The sequence below is a fragment of the Phaethon lepturus genome, unplaced genomic scaffold (assembly GCF_000687285.1).
Source record: "Phaethon lepturus isolate BGI_N335 unplaced genomic scaffold, ASM68728v1 scaffold9767, whole genome shotgun sequence".
In the NCBI taxonomy this organism is placed as follows: domain Eukaryota; kingdom Metazoa; phylum Chordata; class Aves; order Phaethontiformes; family Phaethontidae; genus Phaethon; species Phaethon lepturus.
Window position 1 is genome coordinate 6,437 of NW_010552505.1, and position 17,170 is coordinate 23,606.

The 17,170-nt window shown below is 36.7% G+C and overlaps 1 protein-coding gene across 2 annotated transcripts in view; it reads right to left on the bottom strand.

Annotated features, from left to right (window-relative positions):
• Window positions 1-2,077: 2,077 nt before the first annotated feature.
• Window positions 2,078-17,170, bottom strand: part of LOC104623988 (cytochrome b5 reductase 4) — a 43,114-nt gene continuing 28,021 nt past the window's right edge. For both annotated transcript variants that reach the window (XM_010291236.1, XM_010291235.1), the window contains exons 10-15: window positions 12,421-12,561; window positions 11,106-11,258; window positions 10,148-10,298; window positions 5,131-5,217; window positions 3,581-3,745; window positions 2,078-2,694 (exon numbers count right to left, since the gene is read on the bottom strand). In XM_010291236.1, the coding sequence (XP_010289538.1) occupies window positions 2,640-2,694; window positions 3,581-3,745; window positions 5,131-5,217; window positions 10,148-10,298; window positions 11,106-11,258; window positions 12,421-12,561 (752 nt within the window). In that variant the 3' untranslated portion in view covers window positions 2,078-2,639. The remainder of the gene's footprint in view (window positions 2,695-3,580; window positions 3,746-5,130; window positions 5,218-10,147; window positions 10,299-11,105; window positions 11,259-12,420; window positions 12,562-17,170) is intronic.

The following is a 17,170-nucleotide window of genomic DNA, read 5'->3' on the forward strand; positions in this document are numbered from 1 at the left end:
TACAACTGGCAAATAATTGTTACAATTTATAATCCCTTTTCACTATCAGCAGCATGCAGCAGCTAGCTATCATGCAGTCTTACTAATGGGTTACAATATATAGTTGGGATTTTGATCTGTATGTCTTGAACAACAAAATGCAATATAAACTGTATTAACTATTGTATTTTTCATGTTTCTCATGTTTGGACAAACAAGTATTTTATGAAAAGTCTCTTGGCAGACATTCTTTACTTGAGTACTTCTGTACTCAAGTATTTAATTCTTCAAGATACTGTTTTAATTACACAAAATATGTATCTACAGCTGTAAATGTAACAAATTAGGATGAAGAGTTTATCCAAGAATAAGTTCCAAACAAAGAGCTGGGAGACTGTATATGTCCCTTTTTCCCCATAAATGATTTTCTATACAAGTTCCCTGTTTGACCCTAAACAACCAGTAATTAAGCCACTGCCTTTTGATAAATGTTTCGAATTTCCTTTCAGAAAACTAAAGAGAGTTTGTTTCCTGGTGAACTACCATCCAGAGATGGCACAGAGAGCTGATTCAAGAAAGTGTTTATCTGACATTACTCAGGTGATAGGAAAATATTCTTCTGATGTAATCTTATACTTTTAGTCTTACTCCCTTGGAAAATGTAGCTCTTCTCTGGTCAATCTCTGCAGAGCACATGAGAGCCTATTCCCTCTCTTCTCTGAGGGTGGTTGAAACACTGACACAGGTTGCCCAGAGAGGTGGTAGATGCCCCATCCCTGGAAACATCCCAGGTCAGGTAGGACGGGGCTCTGAGCAACCTGATCTAGTTGAAGACGTCCCTGCTCATTGCAGGGGGGGTGGACCAGATGGCCTATAAAGGTCCCTTCCAACCCAGACTATTCTATGATTTTATGTACTGTGTCACAACAGCTACTTATCCAAAATACTTTCTTTTGTCCTTCTGGATAAAGGCAGATAAGGACAATCAAAGCACAAAGGGCAGGTTATTGGCAAAGTAACCTGTGAAAACCAAAAATCCTGAGAGGGAGGTAATTAATGAAATTCTTTTACACAGGAGGCCATCCCATCAGATCTTAGGTGACAGGAACAGGAGAAATTCCTCAGTATCCTGTGGAAGATGTAAGGTTCAGTCATTAATAACAAAATGTAATTTTTTGAGTCACCACAGTAATCTTGCAGTTGTGACAGAAAAAATAATGAGATTCAATGAATGTTTTGTTTTCCCAGCATAGCATTGATGTTCCTGCTCACCGGAAGAGAAACTTGTTCAGAGCTTTGTAGTACAAATCTCCACAAACAATGCACTGCAAAATTGTAACTGAAAACATTTAGAACCTTCTAGATGACAAAATGATAACACTACCACTGTCTCTTCTGAAATAACTTGTGACCTATGGGCAATGACTGACAACCAGATCATTTTCTAACTTCAAGTCCAATAAATGAGAGGGCACTGAAGAGATGACAGCTCAGTTTAGCATAGCCAGTCACTGTCAGATAGGAATTTAACCTTTTTAAAGGGTATTACTGAAACATTTGTCATGAATGCTGAAGTATTAATGCCACAACCGCAAGTCTGGCTTCTTAGGAAGAAGAAATACCCATTCAACACAACAGGAGGATGTAAACAGTACTAGATGTCATATGAAACAATGCTTACAGATACAACTGACAACATCTAGAAGGGACATAGCAGCTTTGCTGCTTTTCTCTCCCAACTACTATTAGACAGCAGATTACTACCTCATGATAACTACTTTTAATAATGAAGTAAAAACCCCCACTGATTCAATTAACCTCATTTAATACTACTGCAACCTGTCAAATATTTTTTAGGTACTTCTATAGTCCTTACCCTGGTATCTTCAGGCCATAAATTGTCATGCTTCCATCTTCAGAATGTCTCATTCCAAGGGATGCCTGGTATCAGTGAGGTCACACAGAAAGTTTTGTGGGAGACCAAGACTCTCTGCCTCTGTTCTGAGTTCTCAGCTAGTGTCCTAAGCTCATGCAAACCTTTCTATATGGCACTATAAACTGAAAATACAGAAAACTTACAAAAATGCATAATGTCATGTAAATTTTTTATTATCATTATTTGATGTAAATTTTATATTTTACCAAAGGTACTTTTATTCTTTGTTTACAAAGCCAAAAATGTATCTGGATCACTTGCAAGTCAAATACAGATATCAGATGAAAAAGAACATTTTTCAATGACCGATTACCTGAGTTACAGTGGAATATTTAATTTCAGACAGTATTGCTCTGAATACTTTTTACGGTAAGAAATAATAAAAGTTTTTTCAAGTCAAAACCTAAATCAGTGCTTCTCATAAATTTAAGAATTCTCATGAACCAACAACAGAAAGTATCTTACATAATGTATACTATACATTTCTGCTTGCCTCTACAATAAATTAATACCCTGGATGACTTAAGTATTAGCAAAAATATTTACAAAAACAAGATAAAACACAGTATAAAATTTTTTCAAAGATGTATTTCTTCCAAGAAACAGTTTGGTACCAAGAGTGAAATTTCAAGTCTTACAAAATTGCTTCTCACTTATTTAAATTCATGAAGGTAAATAAATAAGATTGATTTATACAAATAAACATTGATATCCTCATATGGGTTTATGCAGTAAAAGCGTATATCTCTTCTTGGGAGTATCCAAGATCCTTCAGGTATCTGAAAGTCAGAAATCAAGTTGGTAATATTAATATTTGGAATCTAAAACCCACCACAGAGACACAGTTGAAGCATAACTTTAGCACCACTATCTTGTTTGCATTCAGACATGCACAATGAAGTTTACATTTGCAAATACGTTTAGAAAACAATTCATGCCCAGGAGCTCATATGTACTACATGATCTTTTAGGATACTGAAAACATTTTCTAAAAATAAATACACATATAATTTGAATTATCTCCAATTTCTCAGCAGGTAGCATAATGATTGGCCAATTCCACCCTCCATTAAATCCATGCACCTGACTTCAGTAGGGCTGCAGAAATGCAACTGATGTCCTTATTGGTTCAATATTTCGAAGCTGGGACAGCAAAAGTTAAAGGGCCTTTTATCTTTAAATATATAGCATACAAAATAAGGAAAGTAGTAGGAACAGACATAAATGCATTAATTAAAAAAACAAAAATTGAGAGAAGTGCTTGTGATAGAACAATTGCTTTGAATTTTACAACTTAGTTTGTCAAGCTAACACCAACACAGAAAGCTTATTTCCTCTTATAGCAGTTTTTCTATGAATATCAAATTAAAAGCAGCATTAAAGAATTCAGGGAAAAAAGGTTAAAGAGAAGGTCTTAGAAAGTTTTGGACAACTTACTAGAGCAATTTACACATTGCTGATATTTACTTAGCTACATACTAAATATACTCAAGTATGATGCCAGGTGGGTTTTTTTTGTTGTTTTTAAATTAAAAAGGTTTTTTTGCAAAGCAGAAAATGGTAGTCTTTCAAAAATGGCTTTACAAGTCAGGAACACTATGGCTGGTTAGGTGATAACATTTTTAAAAATTCCTCATCCTCTAGTTCATAATTTACAATACTCACTGTACTCCTTGTTCTGTAAAAAGTGTTGGACCACAGATGCAGATAAGCACTTTGGAGTCTTTTCTGCTTCTTTTCACAAACTCAGAAAGAAAAGATGAAGAAATCTTCCCCTCTTTACCCACCCAGTCCTTTGTTGGTTGTGAAAGAATGAATTGAACCTCAAACCTAGTAAGCAGAAGAAAATTTCATAAATATTGCCTCTGATTAGAAATCTGCTACACAAAATGCAAGTGACCAAGACACTTATGTTTCCTGTGATTCCTGTGATTTCCTGTTCTGCTTAGTTCCTGCTGCACAGTATTAGATCTCACAGACATTTAGTTGTTCCTACCAATCAAGTCAATCAGATCACCTCCAGTATTGTGTATTTAATTATTTAACACAATCTTTCAATCTTAAAAATTCTAGCTGTACATTTCAGCTTACAAAGAAAACCAGCTAGTACCAATCAAGACACTAAAGCACAGATTTTACCGTTCTGTTACTCACACAAATGTTGGTGTAGCTCAATACACAAGCAGTAAAATAAGAATGTTTAGCTAAACTTGTGAAAATGTCAGTACAATTTCATTAATGAGAAAATACTATGACTGGTTTCAAAGACTCACTAACAGAGTAGTTACTGAGTAAAAAAGAAGGACTCATGTATCTTAGGCTCCTATTGAAAGGGAGAAAGGGTTTCTACTGTAAATTTGCACAATGTCTAGACTATGAAGCTTTGAAGGTGCCAGAGATCACCAGGTTATGAAACAGTATTGATTTTTCACTTCAGTGTTGTGATGGAACAAGTAAAATGAATTTGTTCATACAATTGCAACTAAGAATTAAATAAGCATAAACAAAACGTACTTCTATCATGTAAAAGCTAGGCAGTGACAATTTTTCTAGCGATAAAGCAAGGGTATTGAAATTAAAAGGCAACCTTATATTCCTGTCTTCTGACAGAACTATGGCCTGCTAAACTAAATTGGCATTATATGTGCACTAGTTAGATTGTAACCGAGGGAAAAAAATGCAACAATTAGACAGTAAGTAAAAATTAAAATAATGGGCCTAATTTAAGCTTTGAATTTCTAGATAAACATTTTCTCAAGTAAGTGACACCAAAGAGGCTTTTCAAGACTTCTCTAAATTCAGAATGTTGCTCCCAGGGTACACTATCCTTCTCTATCACTTCCGTGCTTCTCTTTGCATATCTGTATCTCCTATTGCCAAGGCTAATTTTCTTCACCTTCAAAAAGCTTCTCAGGCAGTCTTAACAATCATCTCATCTAACATATCGTCTCCAATAAACACCTATTAAACACAAATCAAATCCCTGGCTTCCTATGGGACCTACAGAATACAATGACATAGCCTGCTGCTCTGAATCGCTGGCCAGTATAAGTACATCTCCTTCCACTCCCTAGGTCTCCTTAAATTCTTAGCTGAGAGTTTCCAGAATCAGGATCTGTCTTTGTGCCAAAGCTGTACAGTTAGTCTAAGCCCCAAGTCTTGTTCTCTTACACACTGGGATGGTACAAGTTGTTCTCCACAAGACTTTTAAATACCTTTCATCTTTAAGAGCTAATTGCTCTAGTTGGTTTCTCCAAAGTATGTCATCTTCTGTTTTATTGAAGAAGATCAGCTTCACTGTCCTTAACAACAACAACAAAAAAATTAACTGCAGATTGTTTCTGTATTTGAAACACAGGTTAATGAATCAGAACTTATTACATTATACAGGAGCCTTTCAGTTACATATTTTGTTTTTCCAACTCTGCAATCCTCAAATCCTTTTGCCACTAACCCAATATAGTTTCTTTCTTGCTGTGCCTGAAAGTCCATTGGACTTGTGACCTCTCTTCTAAATGTCATAACCCTGTCTGCAGTTGCAACCTCTAGTTCAGGAACTGGTGTCCTAAGAAAAATAAAAGTCTCTTGAAGTTACTAAGATGTGACTGAAATTACAATATAGCTTGCAAACTTTTATCTAGAGGTCTCTCAATATTGTTTGAGCACCACTACTTCAGTTAATAGCTGGCATCTGAACTCTGTACACCTTTTCAATATTACATACACCAGCTTGTACAGGTAAAACTGGAATTTCAAGAAGGTTATGTCAATATCAATTTAATAAAGATGAAATCTAAACACATAGGAATAAGAGGAAATTAACTCATAACTTGAAGCAAATTCCAGCTCTGTATCAGGTGATCCTATTCCTACTTTATTTGTTGATTTATAAAATCTGTTTATCTGGAAAACGATTCCTTACAAGCATTATTTTTGCCAGATCACATTAAAAAAATGCTCTGTCATTAAAGTCAGTGCTAATATGTCCTCAGATTTTCATGCTACAGTGGAGATAGAACACAAAAAGAGTGACTTTACAAAATAGAATTTACCATTTGATGAAGCCACATAAACCTAACTTCTCCTTTATTGCTAATGTCAGACTAATACCCTGGGGACAACTGATATAAGACAGGTGATGTGCTGTTAAACGCAAGCAGTTCCTGAACTGCACCCCACAGGGCTTTAAGTGACTGTTGTTTTTTCTACTCAGGCACAGCTCTGAGCAGGGAGAGCATGTTGCTGCAGTGCCAGAAGCAGTAAGTTCAGTGCTCTACCTGCAGGAAGCCGGAGCCCTGGGATACCTGGCACAGAAACACATGCAGAACGACATGGGTACCTGTCAGCTAAGCCTGCTGGTCCTGCAATTCCAGCTCCATAACATGGCACTCCACTACCCAGCGTCCCTTTTCCATGCGGTCAACCTTGCACTAGAGACGAGTGCTAGACACAGTACGTTTATGATGCTGTGCTGAAACCATTAATTTCCATCACCTCCTCCTCTGTACCTTCCAGACAGCAATCTTTCACGCATGCACACCACATATGCTAGGGCTTCTGCAGGGAGTTCATGATCTCCTGCTGTTCTTCAACTGCAGTTTGAAAGCCTATATTCTCCCAGTCTGAAGAGAGCACATTTTTTTGACTTCTAACCTTTTCCTCTTTTGCAGTTTGGTAGCACTTCAAGATACCAGGAAATCTCTTACAAGCTACAGCTGATGTCAAAGATAAAGAGATCATCTTCTACTTATAAGAAGCACGTTCATGTTCTGCTGCCAAAATATAAAACTGAAGTATGACTGTTGTATATAATACACATCATCAGTAGTGTTATTGAGAAAAAGAAGTTCCAGATGCATTACAACTCAAAATAAGTTACAATGTACAAGCTTTGGAAAACTTGCCTGAACAAAACAGCCCCGAAACAGCTATGCTGCATCTTTAAACATTAAAATCATCTTGTTCAAAAGCTAGCACGTGCCAAAAATCTAGGTTCCTTACATGCTTCCCAGGGCCCACTACCCTGAAAACAAGGAAAATAAAGCTCACTTCAAGAATGTAGCGCTGTCAAAGCTGGCACGGTGCACCACAGCATCAAGTGTTACTCAGGCCGGGAAAAAAGTCACTAAGAGGTGCATAGGAAAGCCATGCATTTTGTTTACTGGGCACAAAGGTACAAATTGGTTATTTGGCGAATAATGCTTTGAGACACTCTTACTGATACTCCTCAGTGTAGATAAATATATCTGCTGCAGTACTACTCAGTACTCAGCACTATAAAGAGAACAGAAAAATCCCAAAACTTGGAATGAACTTGTAAGAGTTTTGCTAGAAATGAGGGAGAAAACAGCTAAAAGGAAGAGGTAAGGATTTAGATATCATCCCCACTGGTACAGAAGAGCTGGTTGAGAGAATGATGATGGAAGTTTAGATAACAAATAAGAAACTTCATCAGCCCTTTGGAAGCAAATAGGGAGAATCTAACATACTGGAAACTACTTCAAGAGATGTAGATTTTAATAAATTCAAGAAACTGGTATGCAAGGTCTGACAGAAATACATACAGAGAGAGGAATTAAAGAGACCGTTAGAGGATTTTAACACAGAGGAAGAGGAGGAAGTAGAAAAATTTACAAAATCACCTTCAAAACAAGAATGATGATGAAAGTGGGACACTATATTGAAAGTGAATATGAGAAAAGAGTGGTAATTTAGGAATGAAAAGCTGGAGACAAAACAAGATGCAACTATGAAGTTGCTACAAGCACCCTATACTTGAGAAAAGCGTTAGCTCTCTACCTAGTGTTTAGCACTTCTGTGCCTCAGTCTTCTTTAAGAAATATATCCATGTGATTGCAGTTATAAACCACCAGTAAAATGAGGCAAAAACCTCATCTTAAAAAGGAAAAAACAGCATAGAGGACTGATATTCTTTTTTAATTAATACTTCGGCTAAATACAATTTGGCCTGTAAGAGAAGAAACAAGGCTGAAGGAAGAGCATTATGACTTCATGAACAACAGGATACTGCAGACAGCAAGAGAACAAATTGTTTTCCACATTTACTGTAGGCAAGAAATAACAGACTTAAAAGATAATAGGGAGACTTTGGCTAGACAGTAAGAATGGAAATCCAATGCTCCAAGCCCGTTACATCACGGCAAACGGTGCCTAGGGAAGCTGCGGATTCTCCAGCGTTCACAGTGCAGCCCCAGAGGTTCAACAGCACTCACCCAGCCCTTACAGACAGAGGCTGCTTCACCCTCAGGTGACAAGTTGGTCGTTATTCAGATCCTTCCTTATATACATATAATCTCATGTCTATAAAATTACATACATATATATACACACACATATATTAAGGACACTCTTGTAATATTTTCCCAAACAAGAAAGTGTGGATTAAAGAGCAAATATAAGCCCAAGAAACTAAGTTGCCTAGAGCAGTCAGAAAAACGAAGCTTTAACTGTCTACATATAAACAGAACCTGTATCATATCATATCATTCCAGTGCCTAACAAGCCTCCACGGCGAGCAGAAAAAATTCATTTACTTTGACTAGTAAGGAAACAGATGTTGCTGCATCCTAAGCTAACTGTGAGCATGAAGTTCCCATAAGTAATTCTGCTAAAGAGCCACTCCGGTCATCTTTCAAGGACAGGGTAGGTACAAACTCTATCTGTGCAGTAGTAGTCTTTCACACGTTATCTACTCTGTTTATTCTGATTATGGACAAAATGTCAAAATTGGCATCTTTTACTATGCTCTTCTTAGTTTTGCTTTCATATTATCACAACTACCTTTACCTGACATAATAGTTTTCCCTCAAGAAGAAGAAGAAAAAAATTATCCCAAATGCCTTTAGTACTGCTTCCCAAGCATTTTGTCAGATGACAGATCTATCTTCTGGATTCACAAAGCCACCCAGCCACTTGTTATTCGCTACTGACAATATAGGACTCTTTGGAAGAGCCGAACAGTACACAGTCTCTCTGTTCACAAAATAGGATTACATATAATTCTTGAATAATAAACAATACAAGAATAATGTCTGCGTTTAGATTTTTTTTCTAGAAACAGATTTCTGCAGTACTTGTCATCCTTTTTAGCTTTACTATGATGACTAGTGTCCAATTAATCTCCCCGTGCTGTTTTACAATATGCTTTGTAAAGATGTAATGAACCGAAACATCCTGTGCTTATATTGAATAAAATTCAGTATTAGAAATTAATCTCCATTAAAAGAGTCCAAATTCAAAAGTACAGGAAACAGTAGGAAGTCTGTTGAACTGTCCTCTGCAACAACTTTAAAGAAAATACAGTTCAAGTATATTTTTAATTTTTATACTCTCTCAAATTACAATAGTTCACTTTGACAGAAATGTTATCTGCTAAGAAATTCTGCAAGATGTGATTCTAGAGGAAGATTTTTGCCAAAAACAATGCAAGTACACCTCATCTCTATCAAAGTATGCCCCTACAGTAACTCTTCACATTTCCTTTTAAAGTTGAGCTATTGTATATTCTCTTACAGTTGTAAATAGACGATCACATCAAGCAGGAGTTCTAGTTCTGGGGTTCTGAAGGACATAAGGGGCCAAAACAACCTGTTCACTTGACCAAGAACAAACAGATTTTACAAGAGGGGCACAGAATGCATATACAATACACACCTTTTTGTGCATTTGAATATACTTAATGCAAGGTTTACATAAGTCACACTTTTGTGGAAACTGGAACTCATCTGGTAAAAATGTTACTGTTGCTTAGCAGGTGAGAATAATATAAAAGTACTCTAACTATTCTAACAGATTAAAGAGAAGCCATAATGAAACAGTTGTAAGCCTCTTCAGTCCAAAAATCAATACCTACATTGAAATACTTCACTACTAAGAAAAGGCACTCAAATGCAAAGCTAACTTAAACCAAAAAACCCCCAAACACCTCCCACAGATTTTCTACTTGGTGAGCTCATTTGTATCACAACTAAAATCCAAAATGCAAATCAGTCCATTTTTTTGATGGTAGCCAATAACGAAATATGTGTAAGTTCCCTAAGACTCTGAGACTCTTCCCTAAAGCATGCCAGCTTTTGGCATAAGTTGAAGAAAAATGCTTTCATATCGTTTTATTTTGTTAACTGTTTTATTAACACTGAGGCTTGCCCATTACGTTTCGTCCTTCCTACGGATTACTCTAGCTTGGGGTTAAATCATAAGAAGCGTACATACCGGAGGCAACTAACTTCAGTCAGAGCAAAATTCAGCAGCTTAACCATTGGTGTGAAGCCTGTGCCTGCTGCCAATAAAAAGAGATCTTCTGAAGTTTGAACCTGTGACTTCTTAAAGTTACCTTCAGGATTGCTGACAGAAATACAGTCTCCTTTACAAAAAAGATAAAATAGAATGGTAAACGTTAATGAAATGAAAATAACCTAATTGGTATTATCATTTTTAAAGCCCCTTTCATATTGCCTTCATTTTTGTAGTATCAGGGTTCCTTTCAGAAAGGTACTATACATTTCACACAAGGATCATTGTTAAAATAACAGATGTTCAATTAAAATGTCTTGTCTTGATGGATTTTACACTATACGAGTACACAAACATTTGCAAAGTCAGTGTTAAAAATCTACCTCCATATCTGAAACTGAAAAGGAAGTGCATCTTCAGTCTAATAGAATAGACCTAGCTTTCTTTATCTGAAAGTACAAAAAGTTGTTCTAAGAGTATATACAATCAAAGTGATCAACTATAATATGTGATACAATTGACATATCTGAACAGTTAAACAGGAACACATTTGGAAGATCAGTCAGGAGAGCTTTATGTAATGGACAACTCCTAATTACAGTCAGGATAAGCCCGTACATTTAGGGCATGGAGACTAAGGTTTAAAAAAAAGTTAAGTATGACCTGATGTATAAGTAGGTAAACAATAAGAACATCACAATACCCAGACAGTGAATCTGAAAAGCAATTGCTGCAAAACATTCATCCATCGTTTCATCCCTGGAAACATTTGAGGTCACATTGGAATGGGGCTCTGACCAGCCTGATCTAGTTGAAGATGTCTCTGCTGATTGTAGGGAGCTTGGACTAGATGACCTTTAAAGGTCCCTTCCAACGCAAGCTATTCTATGATTCCATGAAAACCAAATACAAAAAAAAACCCCCAACATATACTTACCAATTTGTAGGTGGTCAAGTGCCTGTGTGAACAGTCCACAGGAATAAATTTTAATCATTAAATATATATGTGCACCATCACTGGGAGATGGTTGTTTGAAATCCAGTGGCAAATAAGGCAATACAGGTGTGTATGGTTTTACTACCTCCGTCCCTAGAGGGAAGACAAAAAGAGAGCTGAAATAATATGAAAAGTACTCAACATCCAGCAAATTTACTGCAAACAAATATTAAAACAAACAAGCAGTAAACAAATAATCTGCATATCCCATAAAAATAACACCATCACATGTTTTTATGCAAGTATTATTGCATAATAATGCAAGAAACGACCTTATTCCAGTAGCCTTCCACTTCCAATTAAAATCTTCAGACCACTGTACAGTATGTTATTTCTACACTACTTAGCAATTCAAAACACTGGAAAAAAAGATCTAGAGCCATCCCCATAAAACATGAAAACCTAAACATTTGCATTTAATTCCAAGTACCACAGCTTGATTTTTTCTAAATTGAAATTGCAGATTTTTAGTACTGCATGATTATATTTTCTTCCACTTTCAAAAAGCTATTGTGTAATGATAGGAAGAAAGACTGCAAGAGCTGGGTACCAGCAAAGAATTAGGTAGGGAGGAGGAGGACGAAACAGTTAGCAATTAAAGGTTATTTAAAAATTCTTCTGAGAAATCTTTCTACCATGCATAGTACAATACAAGTACAGTGACCAGCTTAACCATTATATACGCAAATTCTAAAAATTATCCTTAAAAAAAAATAAACCAGGTATTTCTTTGACCTTTCATTTTATTTAAGTTTGCCTTTTACAAAATTTTGAAGAACAGTGCTTTCCTCTCACAACCTCATGTTATCATTAATATCATGCAACTGGAGTGTAGTGTTACCATGACTGCTATAAATCCCTCAGAAGAAGAAAAAAAAAACCAGCAAAATTGCAACATTAGCCTCCATGTGCCAAAAAAGCTTCAAACTAAAAGGAACTGACTAATCATATATAACATACATACAATGAGCGTCACCCTCTTCAAAGATGAACAGCACTACTTCAGTGGAGTTTTTAAAGGGAGAGATGAAAGAAGAGCCAACAAGGTCAGCAGTAAATGCCAGCCACCTCAATAGTTAGCTTTCCAGCAATATTAATCCCGTCAGTTCATTATTAAGCACCGACTGTGATACTGGAAGCAGAGACCTTCTAACTACAACCAGGGAATTAGCGGCCATGGACTTGGCATTCTCCCAAGACTATGAAAAGGGATTTATGTTCATATATCCAAGGCTACATTCTCAATTTTTCTTACCTGCAATGATTTGTTTGAGGTAAACATGTTGTCCTGTGGGAACATGGAGATGTGTGCTCTTAGGCAACATTAAACAGAAAAGCTTGGTGTCGTGGGTAACTTCCATCTTAGAAACCAACTTGCATTTTCTGTAGAACAGTCCTAAAAACATGGGTTTACTTGTTACTTAAGTCTCAATCTGCCTTTCTGTTCTTTTAATAAGATAGAGAAAGGTATGCATTTAACTATATACACTTATAAAAAGACTATACATAGATGCTTCTTGTATCATTACTTATAATTATTTTTCTCATTATTATTTTCTATTATTTTTTGAACTAAGGACTCATTTATAGCCTTACATTAGACTTGTAATAGACTGAATCTGTATGTTGTCAGCATTGACCAGAAAGAACTAGAAAAGCACCAAATACTAGCAGAAAGCAGAACCCCCTCTATTACATTGCACCTGCACTAAATTCACCGTACGACTACAGCATGAATACATACATGCAGACTAAAACTAGCTTGGTTAATGCAAATAAAACATAAGCTAGGCACAGCACCAGAGTCTTCAGTAACAGACTATCTAAACCCACCCAGCATCCCAGATATCTGTTGGGCTGACTATCCTACATTGTTGCAGTTTCACTGCTATTAGCACAATCAGAGTTTCTGACAGAGCTTAGCAGAATTTTTCCGGTAGGCAATACCAATACTTAAATGCTTACAGGTGACAAAATGAAACTAAATTCTGTGCCTACATAGGCAATGCAAACTCTAGCATTTTCAAGAAGTATTTTAGACATGAATTGGTGCCTTTTGGCTAGCTAGAAATTATGAATTCCAGTTATATGTTCACATGCTTACTTAAATCAACTACATGGTCATATGTACAGCACAAATGATACAGCTGTTTTGGAGGTGAGAAGATGGGTTTCAAATACAGTGCTTTTCAACTTGTGCATCACCTAAATGCATCAACTGTGCAAAGGGTAATTGAAAAAAAAGAAAGCATTAATAAAAAAAAAAATCACTATGCACAGTCTGCACTTCCACCAAAATTTTTCAAGACACTGCAAAGAGTCAGGGAAAGAACATGGCCTAATTAGAATACCTATAAAAAACATCCTGTGTACATTCCTATTAGTACAAGGATAAAAGACAGTGGGGGAAAAGGGAAGGAACACCCCAAAATATTTAGCTTTGTTCAGGGGCACAAGGGAAACAAACTATAACAGCTTCACCAGTACCTTATAGAAGCTTTAAGTAACATGTTTTCCCTAAACTTGCAACAGGCTCAGAGCAAGATAAGACATTTACTCTGCCTCTGCTACAGCAGGGGCAGTAATTGATCACTTACACTGAAATTTATCTCCGTGGCAAAACTTCAGTGTAAGGCTGGCCAGACCTACACCCGTTTTAACTAAGCAGCCATCCTGATCTATGTAATCCACACCATTACATCACTTCACCATCAAAGAGAGGATTTGAAAACACAAGAGAATAGAGGACTATGCCCTGCTGATTACAACCAGGGACCCCAGAACATAAGTAGGGGTGAAGTAGCAAGAAAGAAGTACTTCAAAGAACAAAGGGCAGGGATGCAAAAACAACCACTTTGTAGCTTTCACTCTGGAAGGAAATGTGCTTACAAAGGTTAATGGAGCAACAAATGCCAAATATAGGAAGTTATTCCTCAACTCTCAACTACAATATTCTATTAACTGATATAGGCCTGTTGCCATTGCCACAATAATTTAGTATTTGATTACTTGGGAACAAGTGTCCCAGCTTTCTCAAAATACCGATAGGAATAACAAGAGTTATTCAACAAGAAAAATACGTTGCTGAATAAGGCAAGCGACAGCAGATTGTAGAAATCCAGATACAAAACCAGAGGTATAAATTGAAAATGACCAGAAGTCATTTTTCCTCTTCTGCCTTCAGAAGAGCATTTTTTCAGCTAAGTCTTTGTTTCAGCACTGCAGTATTTTAGCTCTAACCTGAAATATCAGTGTGATGATAGTACCACACCTCCTAAAGAGGTCTGCAACTCCAGGGAAGTTTCATGGGCTATAAACTATCAGAAACTCAGGCCAGCAAAGGAAAACTAAAAACTAAAAAAAACCTAAAAACTTAAAAAAAAAAAAAAAAAAAAAAAGTAAGCAACAAAATCCCATCAGCAGCACTATCTAAGCTTCATACTTCCAAAACAATCAAGAAAATAAAAGGCAGAGAGAAGCCTCTTCCCTAAACAAACCACCATGTCATTTACCACTTTCAATATAAAATTTGTAACCAGTCCCAGTGAACATTTTCATGTAAAGCCTCTCAAAATTTGACAGGTTCATAGATAAGAATACTGAGCATGATACCCTTCTAACATCACTTTCTGCATTGAAGCAATTTCAGTGAAGCAATGTGTCTTCCCTCCTCTTTTTCTCATGTTACTGAAAAATACTCAAGTCACTAGCATAAATAGCTGAGTTACTCATGAAACATAGGATGCGATGCAAAGGACAGAAGCTGCAACTCAGGAAAATTGCAACTAGACACCACCATGAGGATGGTCTGGTCAAACACTGGGGCAGGCTGCCCAGAGAGAGTCTCTGACCTTGGAGATACTCAAACCTTGGCTGGGCAGCTTTGAGCACGTTAAACCAGATGATTTCCAGAGGTGGCTTTCAACTAAGTTAGTCTATGATTCTAATACTTCTTTAGGTCTTAACAGTAAGAAGTATAAGCACCTTGATCGTTTGTATTTTGCCACTGCACCAGCACATGCTGCTTTACTTCCTGACTTTAATCACATGCTGATTCTCTTTTGAACGGGAAAGGACTACTAGAAAATCTGTAATAAGTATACATCACTTGTACGTGGCCTAAATCATTAAATCAGCCAAAATTCTTTTTCGAGTCAACAACTCTTCTTAAGCTATTATTGCCTAGCAGAGGGCTTATGCAAGTTTCCAGCGAAGTCTTCAATAAATGCAAGACAAAATGCAAAGGAAATTCTAGGCATTGCTGCAGCTCAAGTGACCACTGCCACTGAGTCCTTGCTCTCACCTCCAAGAGCACCACTAAAGGGAAGCCCAAGCCAGTAAGGCTGGCTGAACTTTATTCTTAAGTAGAGAACAGTTTGAGAACAGACAGCAATTGCTGGACTTTAAAAAAAAAAAAAAAAAAAAATCAAAACCACAGACCTGTGAGAGGCAAACTAGCCTGAGCCTGCCCATTCTCCTTCCCCAGTGTTCTCCAGGAGTCATTTAAGGACCGCTTTGAGTATTTCAGTAACTTCACCTAAAGAATTATCATCTTGCAAGTAACTTATCCTTACTGCAGCGTCCTTATTGCAGCATTATTACCCCAAACATTTTGCTATTCCCAGATATTCTGGATTAAAAACCCAGCCAAAGAGTTCAAGGCAGCTGGCAACTAGTTACAGAGTGCTCTGCAACAGTGCAGTCAATTGCTGCCTGAAGGAACAGCCATCACTGTTAACACTCCCTTCTTCAATAAGTACAGAATCACAGCCTGTCAATTCAACCACAATGAAAACGAACCCAGAAGCATTTTAAACAAAGAAAACCTTTCAAAAGAACAATATTTATCCACAAAATGCTTAAAAGTTAAGGGTTTAAACATGATGTTCCAGCTCAGCCATGCTTCTTTCTAATTGGCATTATTTCAAAGGGTATAAATAAACTTTGCTAGAAGGATCAAGTATCTAAATACATGTAGTTATGCCTGGAAATATACATTCGGGTAACTAAATCTCAGCTGCACATGCAATTTGTGCATGGGCTAAATTAGTATCAAATTCACTACATACCACCATGGCCACAGTAGGTGGCCATGGCATTTTTCTGCATACACTTGTTTTCTTAAATTATTCAAATACCTACTAGTGAGTTATCCACTATAAATGCCTGCAGAGGCATGACGTCAAGCCTCTGACATGGAATAAATCTTTCTGCAGTAATACTTTCTCACGTCTCTCATCTAACATCCTACAAACTCCTTATTTTCAATGAGCAAACATTTCAGGTGTACCAAAAGAATGCCTACAGCCCTGAAAAAAATGAAAGGCAATAATTCCATTTCATACAAACCTTGAAGTAAAGCAAAACATCATCAGCTCCCCGGTTATATAAAATAAACTTTATAAAAAGTTTGTTGTAATTTGTTTTTCTACCATCTTTTGAAAAACAATACGTACTAAGTACAAGATACAAAAAAATATGCTAAGATTGCTGTCAATTCTTCAGACTTAAGAAAAGGATATGGGAGGTTGGTAATTTATCCCACAATACTGATCAGCTAATACTCTTCCAGATATTTGGGAGTGGAGAGAGAAGTCAAAAAACTGATTCATCATCATCATTCACTGTTTCCTGACCATTTTCTGACCCTTCCAACCTGTCAAATTCCAACCTTTTCCACATGTAACCAACTAACCTTTACCTCCCCCTTTTTCTTCTTCATTTGCCATACAGAACTCTTGTCCCAATTCACTCAATCTGATTTTTGAAAACAAGAGACCTTTCTCAGTCTAAACAAACTCCTAGTTTAGGTTGTTCTCTTTGCTATATTAAATAAAATCAATTCATTATCAGTGGTCCAAATAAAATTTGGAGCCGCAAGCAAAAAGAATTTGCAATGCAGAAAAGCCTTTCAGCAAGAGATCACCAGCCTTTAGTAGCAAGCTGAAGGAGAACAGTTGCTTTCAGCAACCCACGAAGCCAAGTTGTGTGTCAGATGCCAAAGA